This window comes from Crinia signifera, chromosome 5 (genome assembly GCF_055691185.1).
Source record: "Crinia signifera chromosome 5, ASM5569118v1, whole genome shotgun sequence".
In the NCBI taxonomy this organism is placed as follows: Eukaryota; Metazoa; Chordata; class Amphibia; order Anura; family Myobatrachidae; genus Crinia; species Crinia signifera.
The window spans coordinates 30,178,783-30,190,924 of record NC_139221.1 but is presented as its reverse complement, the minus strand read 5'-3'; the positions used below and the strand labels follow the sequence as shown (position 1 = coordinate 30,190,924).

General features: G+C 47.8%; 1 protein-coding gene across 2 annotated transcripts in view; it reads right to left on the bottom strand.

Moving 5' to 3' along the window:
- The window catches only part of LRP12 (LDL receptor related protein 12), a 53,111-nt gene that overhangs the window by 35,677 nt on the left and 5,292 nt on the right, over window positions 1–12,142 (bottom strand). For both annotated transcript variants that reach the window (XM_083186882.1, XM_083186881.1), the window contains exon 2: window positions 10,343–10,423. In XM_083186882.1, the coding sequence (XP_083043008.1) occupies window positions 10,343–10,412 (70 nt within the window). In that variant the 5' untranslated portion in view covers window positions 10,413–10,423. The remainder of the gene's footprint in view (window positions 1–10,342; window positions 10,424–12,142) is intronic.

Genomic DNA, 12,142 nt, shown 5'->3' with positions numbered 1-12,142 from the left:
CCAGTAGCTACAATTATAATGACATCTCTCAGGAACGAGACGTTTTCCACGAACAGAGAATCCTTCGGCAACACCTACATTATAGCACAATTCAAAGTGGGTAACACGACGATGTTCAGAGGAACATACATAATGTACTGCTGATAAATACATTTATATAAAGGATGTTTGTTTCAAAGAAGCATAGATGAATCTAAAATTGGAGAGACAAAAAGATCTCGTGGTGACGCAGGCAATGAAAATCCCACCCAGATACAATACGGGCTATAAATATAGAACACGGTCACATCATTTCCAACAGGTTACATATACATTATATCACGTATAGATGTGGGTGCTGAATGGAAGAACAAACCAGCTGTGGGTTCCCACCTTATTGGTTTGCACAATTTTTTGATTCAGTACAAAGACTTGATTCCGGTCCGATTGTAGTAGCTGGAAGCAGCGCTGATGGCACCAATATAACAGGGGTGTTTCGGCTCTTGCATGCATTACGATCCGAGCTGCGTCTTAGGGCACAGTACCAGGCCAACTGCGCAACTAGTGTGGCCAATCCCGGGATCGGCGGGATCCCGGGATTTGGCCTAAAAAAGTCCGGGATTTAAAAAAGTCCGGGATTCTCCAATCCCGGGATTTCGGGATTAGACTGCGCATGCGCAGTCTAATGCCGGGCAGCTGCCCGGCTGTTCCCGTAACCTGACCCGGCGTGCGGCCTGCGTAGCGTGACAGTAGAGGTCACGCTGCGCAGGCCACACGTCACCACCCGCCTCTTCTCCGCCGCCCGCCAGCACGCCGGCCTGACTCCGCCCACCTGCCCGCCTCTTCTCCGCCGCCCGCCTGCTGTCTTCTATGGAGGTGCACTTGCTGGGAGGCACCGTGCACCTCCAAACCCACTCCCGGCCGCCCGCCCGCACCCTAATGTAAGTAGATGTGCGGGTCGGCCGGGGTGGGTCCTATGCTAAAAATGTTTTTATTTTTGGTGGGGATGCCAATCCCGAGATTGAGCATTATTCAATCCCGGATCCCGGGATTGAAAAAATGCCCCGGGATTGGCATCCCTATGTGCAACTATCGTCCGGCTGCCCACAACTTTCTGTGCTTTATAAAGAACTAGTGACCCACCCCTGCTTTGCGGGTTGGGTTCATTTTGTCTACAGCAGTGGTTCCCAAACTGTGTGCCTTGGGGGACTTGCAAGGGTGCCCTGAGTTGGTGGTCCAGGACCAATTAAAGTTATTTATGTCCATTATAATAGTCAAATTGTGGAGAAACAGAAGTGAATCCTGTACATTACCACATAACTGATGCCAAGGATGAGAAAGAAACATCATTTATTTAACTTAATGTTTGTTTCTGACTTTCTCAATAAGAAACCTTTAGCCTAAGGGTGCCGCCAAACCATTTCTGATACTTCTGGGTGCCGTGATTAAAAAACTTTGGGAACCCCTGGTCTACAGCCTTATGGTCGACATGGGAAAAGGTCGAAAGGTCATTCGTTCGACAGGTCATTAGTTTGACATTGTGTAGGTCGACAGTCAAATGACTGACATGGCGTTTTTCACCGTTTTTTTGACCTGAATGTCAACACAGTTGACAGACACAGTCTAAAGTGCACGGCATCCCCTCACTTCGCTCGCGATGCTTCGGGCACGGTGCCTCGCTGCGCTCGGCACACTATTTTATTCTCCCACCACGCCCTGGTGGATGGTAGGGCCTGAAATACCGCCTGTCGGCACAGGTCAGCTAAAAAAAAACCAGTGAAAAACCCCATGTCGACCTAGGCAATGTCAAACGCACGCCCTTTCGACCTAGAACCATGTCGACCTAATGACTGTCGACCATAATGCTGTAGACCAAATGACCGCATCCCTGCTTTGCAAGGGTACATTTTTTCTAAGAATGGCTCTGTACCTGTGCGAAACAAGGGGGGGGGGTGGGGGTCGTCACTAGTATCGTATATACACACACACATACATAATCAGCCGCGTCCCCTACTCACATGGCGTATGGATCATAGGTCATTAGGTTGACACAAGCATTAGGTCGACATGGGGTTTTTCACTTTTTTTTGTACCAAATTTCAACACAGTCGACATGGACCCTGAACTGTAGCACCACGTTCACTCGCTATGCTTCAGGCACGGTGTCTCGCTACGCTCAGCACACTATTATATTCTCCCACCATGCCCTAGTGCATGGTAGGGCATGAAATACCGGCTGTCGGCTCAAAAAAGGTGAAAAACCCCATGTCGACCTGATGCTTGTATCGACCTAATGACCAGTTGACCTAACCTATGTCGACCTTCAGACATGTTGACCTAGTGGTGTCGACCTAATGAGGTATATCCCCTCTCCTGGCTCTATCCCAGCAGCAGCGGTGCCTCCCTTCCTGGAGACTGGGCACTGGCAGAAGCCGGAGAAGGTGCGACTGGGCCCGCTGTTACCAGGTGTGCGGACGTCCCCCGTCAGCCTTGTCCCTTGCCGAGTTCTCACACACACACACTGCCTGGCTCCGCCACACCGATTGGTCTAGGACTTGATTTGCTTACATCGTTATTGCTTGGTGCCCATACGGGATTGGCTGGTGGTTGATCTACCTAAACCTTCCTAGAGAAACTGCTGTACATAATACTGAAAAACTGCACAAAAATGGATCCAGCGGAGATTAGCGCGTCCAGACAGACAGACAGACAGACATGCTTCTTTCTTTTACACTATGTAACGATAATAAAACAAATTAATCTATGGAAGTTTGTCTCAACCGCCCCCTTCACTGCATACACAGAACAGAGCACCTGGAGAGGAGGATAGCAACACTGGGACATTGGGATAAGAATATTGGGGGGGGGGTCATATAGCGGGTCCTCCTTCAAATAAGCACCACCAGCTGCCTTGTGGGTTACACTGGGCTGTATTCAATGCAGGTTAAACGGCAAGGATCTCCGAAAACAAGCGACCCTCGCCGGCCTCTCATCATATTCAATATTCCTGGGACAATGAGGATTCCACCAAACGGCGCAGTTAGCAGCCAATGCAGGGAGCCCGCTGCATTTAGCAGCGAGACGCTCTGTTTTGGCGACCGCACACGCCGTTTCCATGTCGCTGTAAAAACCCAGCTAGGTATAAACGGCGTGTGCAGAGGGGGTCAGTTGAATACTGACCGTGCGAGCTGTGATGGCGACCAGTCAGCATTGCTAGCAAAAACCATTGAATACTGCCCACTATGCGGTGGTTTGTGTGAACTAACATGACATTCAATAACTATTTCATTGGGTGCATATAGCACCGTTAGACAATACCAGACAGCTTTGAAACAGTGTGTTCACCTGCAGTTTTGCATTTAGGAACACGTTGTACTACGGAGACAAGTGGGCTGCCGGCTGCCATACACAGCAAATGTTAAATAGCTCAAATTAGCATTTCGGTCCAGCTTACAACATGCTGAAAGGGCTGCTCTCATTTCTCCTACACACGGCCGTCTCGCCAAGGGTTAACAGATGCTGCAAAGCGGACTGGATATGACATTGCACTCTCCAATCAGTGTTCCTGCTGCCAGCACTCAGTGTGTGCGGCCTTCCGTCATTGTGCTATGGTTGTGTGATGCGTTCTGGTCATCTTGTGTTTCTGCCATCAGAAAATGCTCCGTTCACCAAAGCCCTGCTACCGGTTTAAGGAATGAGGTTTGATAGGTCAACAAAAACAATATTACAAAGGAATCACAGGGCCGAGTCACGCGTGCGGGAGATAAATTGCCATTTGCTCGTCATCTGAACAGCAAAATAACTGAAGGCCAATCCATCAATCTCTTATGGCAGGGAGCAGCCTCAAAGACTCAGAATGACCAGAGAAAGGTCCATTTATCAGGGGCTACGTGTTACAGGGGACAACACCGAGACAGCCTAGTCTGTGTGCTCAGACACAGGCCCCGCTTGTCTTACAGGGAGCGGGAGGCAGCATCTAGGCCCTCACGTGGTGTCCCCGGGGGCAGATTGGGGATAACACACACAGACTACTTTCTCCAGGCTAATGAAAGAAACCACAAACTTTACATCAAGTGCAAGAAGCTCAGGTGCTGCCAGTATCACACAAGGCTGTGGGAGGAAACACATACTGGGAGACTTCTGTATAACTCCTTCAGATAATCAATGTGTTCACATACAAGTGTAACTGCGACATCCCCTCAGCTGCAGTTAATTAAGGACACTGTAAAGAGACAGACGCTAGGACCCAGGAGGAGATACTTCCAGACCACAACACATGTTCGGATCAAGCAGATGCATTCACTGCTTGTCCCTGTAACATTGTTTCATAACCCAGATGTTAAGTGAGGTAACAATGTGTTCATCAATTTAATGCAGGCCAGTCCAAACTGTGGCCCTCCTGCTGTTGTGAAACTACAAGTCCCATCATGCTTTGCCACAGTTTTGCTATTAGGGAATGCCAATACTATAGCAAGGCATGCTGGGATGTGTAGTTTCACAACCAGGTACAGATGTGCCTTCATACACCGAACATTTCTGTGAAAATGATATACATGGTAGCGATTCCCATGCTAGAATACATTTTCCTCTATGTTGTGTCTTATACCCCTTTCCCACTGCAGGCTTTACACGTGTAAATGCCGTTTTTTTAGCCTTTTTAAACGGCTAGAGCTGCAGTGGGAAAGCTCCAGGTTGCTTTACACGGGTAACAAATACCGGTTTTTGTTACCCGTGTAAAAAGCAGTGTTTTTACCGTGTAATAGCCGTTTTTTCGGCAGTGGGAAAGGGGTAGCCCTTTACCCGTTAAAAAAAAAACCGGCATGGGGTCCCCCCCCACTGCCGAAACCAGCACCAGGCTGAAGGAGCCGGGGCTGGTAATAAAAAATCAGGAAACCCGACAAATAGGGGTTCCCTGATTTTTTACAACCAGCCCCAGGCTCCAGGTCCGGGGCTGGTTCCCAAAATACGGGGGACAAAATGACTAGGGGTCCCCCGTATTTTAAGAACCAGCCCCAGGCACAACCAGCCAGCAGGGTAATGCCACAGCCGGGGGACACTTATGATATAAGTTCCCGCGGCCAAAGCATTAACCCTACCGACCAGTCAGCCTGGCCAGGGGCCCTGGGGGAGTGGGGACCCCCCCAATAAAGGGGTCCCCCCCCTCCAGGACTTACCTGACCAGGCTGAAGCCTGGTGCTGTCCCCGGTGACCCTGGAGCGGTGGTCACCGGGCTGATGGTATTGTGTAAAAAATAGAATAAAAACCATTGTCTTTTACTGGTGAACTATGAGTCCCAGCAAGCCTCCCCCGCAAGCTGGGACTTGGAGAACCACAAGTCCCAGCCTGCGGGGCATTAAAGGGCCCGCTGGGTCTTGTAGTTCCACAGTAAAAGAAAGAGTTAAATAAACACACTGACACACGTGAAAAATAAAAGTTTAATACATACATAACACATACATACTGATACTTACCTATCTTGAGCCCGTAGGTAGCCCTGGTCCTGATGTCCTGGTCCGTGTCGGCGTCTGTATCCAGTCGGCATCCCTGTCGGCGACGGCGTCGGCGGTCCGGAGTCCGAAGAAATCCATTTGGGAAGCTGTGGAAGGAAATCCTACTCACCTGTCCCAGCGCGACGTAATTTTTTTTTTAAATTCTCCCCCCCCCCCCCCTATCTTTACACTGCTTAAACGGGTTTTTAAACGGGTAAGTGTGAATGTGACAAAAACAGCTTTTAAACGGTAATTTACCGTTTAAAAGCTGCAGTGGGAAAGAGTCTTTATGGCTCTTACCCGTTTAAAGACCCGTTTAAAAAAAACGGGTCTTTACCCGTGTAGGCAGTGGGAAAGCAGCATCATTCACATAGAAAATCAGAGTTCTATTAACCCCTTGAGTGGTGGGCTTTTCTGGAGCAGGACAAACCTACCAGGGCAGGTTTGTCCTGCAGCAGAAAAACCCACCAGAGAAGTTAGGGCCGGCAACCCCTGTCGCTCACCGCCAGCGGACTCCCCACCCTGGACCGCCGGGGTTATCCTTCGGCTGCCCCCGCCGCCATTCACAGCAGTGACTAGGCGGCAGGCTCGGGCGCACAAATTCCAGATCGCTGTCGAGAAGTAGAAATGTACCCCTTGGGTGGCAATTAACCTGCCAGTATATTTCTGAGATACGTAGACACATCTGTATACTAGTGCCACCATTAGGAAGCGAAGCAGCGAAAGCCGAGGGTATGACGTGAAATACACGGAGGCCAATGCAGGGAGAGCGTCGGGTAACCTACTGCTCCATAGGAGGCCTGTGCTAGTTCTAATACTGCCTTAGACATCACACACAGGGCAGGGTGTACTAAAGCAGCCAAGACTCAGAAAATACCATCACGGATCCAATGCTTGTTACATCCCGCCCACAATGCATAGAGGTTTCACAGTTTGGGGAAACCTTGCAAAATGTCCAGACCTGCAACACATGGCTGGAACACATCACAAGTTGGACAGGCGGGAAGTGGGAGCCAAACAACATAATAAAATGTCTCATTATTAACATAAACCAACGCAGAACAGCGGTTTCCTGGAGATTGCCTTTCTAACAGCAGAGCTAAATGGCCCTCTTTAGAATACCAGAACTAGGGCTGTCCAGCGATGCAGAGAGTGAACGCCGATATTGCCAGGCGAGTAATCATTAGCCGCCTCTGCGATATTCTTATCCCATAAACACAGGCAAGCGTTGGGTTCTCCTTTTCTATACTGGACAATGGGCCCAATTGTTTGAAATCAGCAAATACATCAATGACAGTTTCATATCCTGTCCAGTAGATATTCTGGATCATGCTAAGAGACACATGGAAGGTACTGTTCTTTTTACCCAACCTGATAACACTGGGCAGACCAGAGCGCCAGTCTAGCCAGGAAACACAGTCTGCATTTATAATGGCCTGAAGTGTCTGGGCAATCTAAGGATTATTAATGTAATAATTACACTAGTCACATTATCCATAACATCCACAACAGATAGAATTATTCCTAAGGACAGTGCTAGGCTTCATCTCTGTAGGTTTAGCCAAGAATGCAGATTATGGCAGAAGTAATGGGGTCTACACACTGGGCAGTTTCAGGGCATTTTCGTTCTCACCGAAGAACCCTGGCCCTGACAGATCACTCAGCAAATCTCCCCGTGTGTAGACCTCCTTAAGGAGCAGACATATTAAGCCTGGTAAAGTGAAAAAGTGGGGGGAGATCATGCACCGGCCAATCAGCTGTGCTTGAAAACGTCAGTCAGCTGCCGATTGGCTGGTGTGTGATCACCTTTCACTTTATCAGGCTGAATACATCTGCCCCAATGTTTGTTAATGCATCTGGCCGGCATTGGGAATAATAGTACATACATTTCTTTCTGCATTTGTACCCTATAGGATTAGGGAACACCAAAGGCGGCTAGACGTCTGGGTATTATTACTTTTATGGCAGCACCGTGAGTCTCTGGCCGGACACTTTTTAGGAGTGTGGCGCCGTCTTATACAGCCGCGGAACATCAGTCAGAAAACAGCCCTGGTTTCAGCTCACACTTTAGGGTCTGTCGCATCTGGCCAACATCCCAGCTAAATTACTGGGGCCAGTCAGGGAGAGTTCCGGGCTACACTGTTTGGTCTGCATGCAGTCTAGCCATAAAAGGAGACTACATTTCTAGTTAACGCCATCTGCGTCACATGCCACCAATACACTGAGCGAGCTACGGTCACAGGGATGTCCCTAGTTTAATATTTAGAAGTGATGGGAGTTCTACTAATGCGGTTTATGCCGGAGAAGCAGAGTCATGGGGAAAGGTCACGTTCAGTACAAGCGTTCTGTAATTGTGGAAGGAAGTGAAATCATACATTCCAGACGCTGTTATGGGAAATTCATAGACAGCCCCTCGCTGTACAGTGTCATGTGTGCACAGAGAATGAAGTCTACTGGGAAACCCGCATTATATGTGTCCAAAACAGTCCAGCCAGCAGCAATACATGTACATAATTACACGTCAGACGCTCGCCAGCACACACACACATTCCTTCTATGGATATGGGAACAGAAAGTGCAGCGTTTCCAGTAATGTCCCACTGATCGAATACTTTTAAGGGGGGATTCTCTGCATAAACACATCAAGCCCCAATCGGCAGAGAGCCGGCTTAGTTATGGTATTGTCCCATCACAGGACTGTCGGGGCTGCTGCGGCTGTTACCATATTGCTGCAGTAACCCATGTAGTGATTATATCAGTGCTGTGCGTATAAGCAGCGCACGCAGCACAGAGATCCCGGCATCCCCGTACACACCTGAAGGTTGACGGTCAAAAGAGCGACATGTGGTTTTTCAGGTTTTTTTGAGCCGACGGCCAGTAATTCATGCCCTACCATCCACTAGGGCATGGTGGGAGAATAAAATAGTGGGTACTTCCTCATCTATGCGGCCACCTGTCTCCGACAACTTAAGGTACTTCCACGGCACCCTCCTGTGTCCACGCCACCATGTATTACCTTTAGTAAAGTTGTGGGAGCGAAGCGGAGCAAGCCACCGAGCCCGAAACGTGGCAAGCAAAGAGAGACCAAGAGGGGACAATGATGCTTAAGTAACTTAGCTTCATCGGTGGCTGCAAAGATGAGGAAGTACCAAATAGTGTGCCGAGTGTCTGAGACACCGAGCCCAAAGCATGGTGAGCAAAGCAAGGGGACGCGGTACACTTTTTTAGTGTCCATGTCGACATTTGCGTTAAAAAAAACAAACACACAAAACAGTGAAACCCCATGTCGACATAAGCCCATCTCGACCTTCAGGTGCGTCGACATTGATGCATGTCGACCCTATGTCCCACACCCAAACTAATGTGTTTTACAATTTGGTCAATGGTGAAAATGATAAATGGAGGAAACCTATTACATATACACCCACATATTTTGGAACCATAATTCATACAGGTACCATGCGGTGTTTATTTATGGCAACCTCAGCGGAGACTTTCCTAGAATGGATGCGCCACAGTCGCGCTTGTGCATTATGAGGTCATCCAAATGCACTGCTGGGTGTGTGAGCAGTCCAAGGCCGCATGAGATTGGCATGGATAAAAGCTATGTTTGATATAGAATCCAGCGGACTTTAATAATACAAAAACTTGAAGTGATAATAGTTCGCATTTTGTAAATTGATAAAAAAAGATCAATACTGTCCATGATGCGCGGTCCCGTGCACCGATCACGACTCCCTACCTCCAGCCGTTGGAATTTGGAAGTCAATTGAGGCTATGAGGGTTATTCTGGTTCACTCGTAAAGGCAAATTCCTTCTCAAATGGACAAAACCATGTGCACCGCAGGTGGGGCAGAAGTAACATGTGCAGAGAGAGTTAGAGTTGGGTGGGCTTTTAATTCAAAGTGAGATCTATATTGCAGTGTAAATATAAAGCAGACAATATTTTCTCTACACAGAAACAAAATAAATCACCCAAAACTAATCCTCTTTGCACCTGTTACATCTGCCCCACCTGCAGTGCACATGGTTTTGTCCGTTTGAGAAGGAATTTGCCTCTGCAAGTAAACCAGAATAAGAGCCTTTGTCACCAATGACCTGCGCACACACACAGAAACCCACACTAGACAATTAACAGTGGTAAATAGAGTCGTTTTTCAGCTTCTTGATTGGATTCATATACAAGTGCAGACTGTATATGAGAAGAGAAGTTGATAGCTGCCCACAGTCTCAATGTACTTTGCCAGAACAGGCATTTATAGAAGCCTCTCCGTGTGCATAGCAGGAGTCTGGACACATACACATCCCACTTTGGGTAGCACTTTGGACCTTTGGTTCCACTCCAACAAAAGGTGCTATCGGAGTCAGCACAGGCTTCTTCCCTTTGTGAGCTTCAGTGTACTAACAGCACATTAACTACCTGGTGTATATACCAACCCTGCGTATGTATAAGGGCGTCTGCTCTAGAGAGATTACATTGTTACCCCGACTGGGGCCTGAATGGCACCAGGTAATATACTGCCCCTATATACAGTACATTATGGAGAATTACATTCCAAGCAAAAAATCATTGGGTCGCTTGTCCAATGTTGTAGAACTACAACTTCCAGCATGCTTCACCCATTGCCTGAAAGTTCAGCACAGCATGTTGGCCGAGAAAAAAAAAAAAAATAACGACTTCTAAAAAGAATGATCACAGTAAAAGAATGTTCAAAAGCAGCCAAAAATAACTGCTTTTCCCACAGTATGAATGATTTCATGGCGTATCCCACAACTATATATAACCCGGCGTCCCACTGTCAGGTCCACTTCCACAGTATCAGCATCTCCACACAGAACAGATAACGCAGTGACAAGGCAGTTTCCCCACTCACCAGTCATCCTGAGCTGGAGAAGCAGCAGCAAGGACGCCCATCCTCGTAGACATCGCCCAGCCAGTCCCATGACAAATGTGCCTGCCGGAGAACAAGTGGTCAAAACAAATATCTCAACATAAAATCTTAAAAGAGGAAAGCTGTAACATACAAAAAACGTGTCGTATTCCCATCTCATCGAAACGTCTAATGCAGCCCACACACGCGCCGATGCCGGCGGTGCGATGCTGTACGATGGGGTGCGCGCTCCCGCGGCACCTCATCGTACAGTACAAAAAGTATGTGCTGCACATACTTTTTGTACTAGCTTTTTCTAGCACAGCATCGCATGCACATCGTATGCACAAGGCATATGATGCGATGCTGTGTGTGCTAGTTAAGCCCACAACGCACGCTGGAATCGGTGCGTGTGTGGGCTGCATGAGAAATACTGCGCTAGGTTGGAGAGGAGGATGGCCTTACTCATTCTCTAAAGTTTACTCTCATTAAGAAGCAAATTAATCAGAAGTTGCTTGCTGCATGTTGCCGAGTGCTGACTTCGTTCCTTAAAACTGGGTACACACATGTACAAATCGCACTTTTGATGCGATTTTAGTTATCAATATCATTTGTGCTGATAAAAGGGTACAAACCTATAAAAATTGTACTTGTGAAAAATAGTAGGGCCATGGAAAGAAAGACATGCATGGGACAGTCCTTATTGGCTGAGAGCAGACAACCAATCCCACGCTCTTAGCCAATTAGTGCTTTCTCCATTCACTAATTGGCTGATTGCATGGGAGCGGTGTCTAAGGTATTCAGATGTGTTTAGGCTTTTAGAGTATTATCTTTACAGGCAGACTACAAGTACCAGCAGGCCCCCCTCATCTACATAATAGAGGACAGCTTGTGAGATATTACCGCCACAGCTCCCAGTCAGGTGAGGCAGGACAGATTTACACCAGCGGATGAGATGTATTCACCACCGTTACATGTCTGAATAAATGCTTCCAATGTGTAGTGCTAAAATAAGTAACTTAATTGACTTAGTTTAGCTGCACTTTAAGTATCATTATGTTGAATTGAAGCGCTAGTCAATCAAACCAAGAGCTATTCCACACAAGGAGCTACAAGATGTGAATCTGTATCCGTTGGAACAATGTCTAGCAGGCTACGTGGGTACTTCCATACCTGCTGCTATAAGCACCGTGATGAACGATGTATAAGCAGCGTCTAGGTCAGGCAGCACTGACCCGTGTGGCACAATAGTACCACTACAAGGTTTAGAAGTGAACAGTGGGATCAAAATCGCTTAGTAGGTTTGCCTGAATCGTCGCCCAATGTGTCGATTTAAAAAAAAATCATGAAAAACTCATGTCGACCTTTTGCTTGTGTCAACCTTAAGTATGTTGAGCATTTTTAGGTGTCGACTGCATACCCAGGAAAAATGCATGTGAAGAGGTGTGGCCAGTTATTTAAAAAGGTGTGGTCATCAAATGAAGGGGCGTGGCCAAAGCGTTTAAAGGTGCGTACACACAGGGGCGATTTTGTGCAAAATCGCAGGAAATATGGTCGCTGAGCGACCATATTGCCCGCAATGGGAGTGTGCACCGGCGATATATCGCCGGGTGCGCGCTCCCGTTTTTGCCCCTGTGGTGATTGCTGGTCGCAGGAACATGCTCCTGCGACCAGCTGATTACCACTGCCGGGCTCCCCCCGGCAGTTTCTTTTTCATCAGCGACCATCTCTGGTCGCTGATGTAAAGTAGAAACTGAGCAATATATATCCCCTGTGTGTACACAGCATTAGAACTGCAGAGAT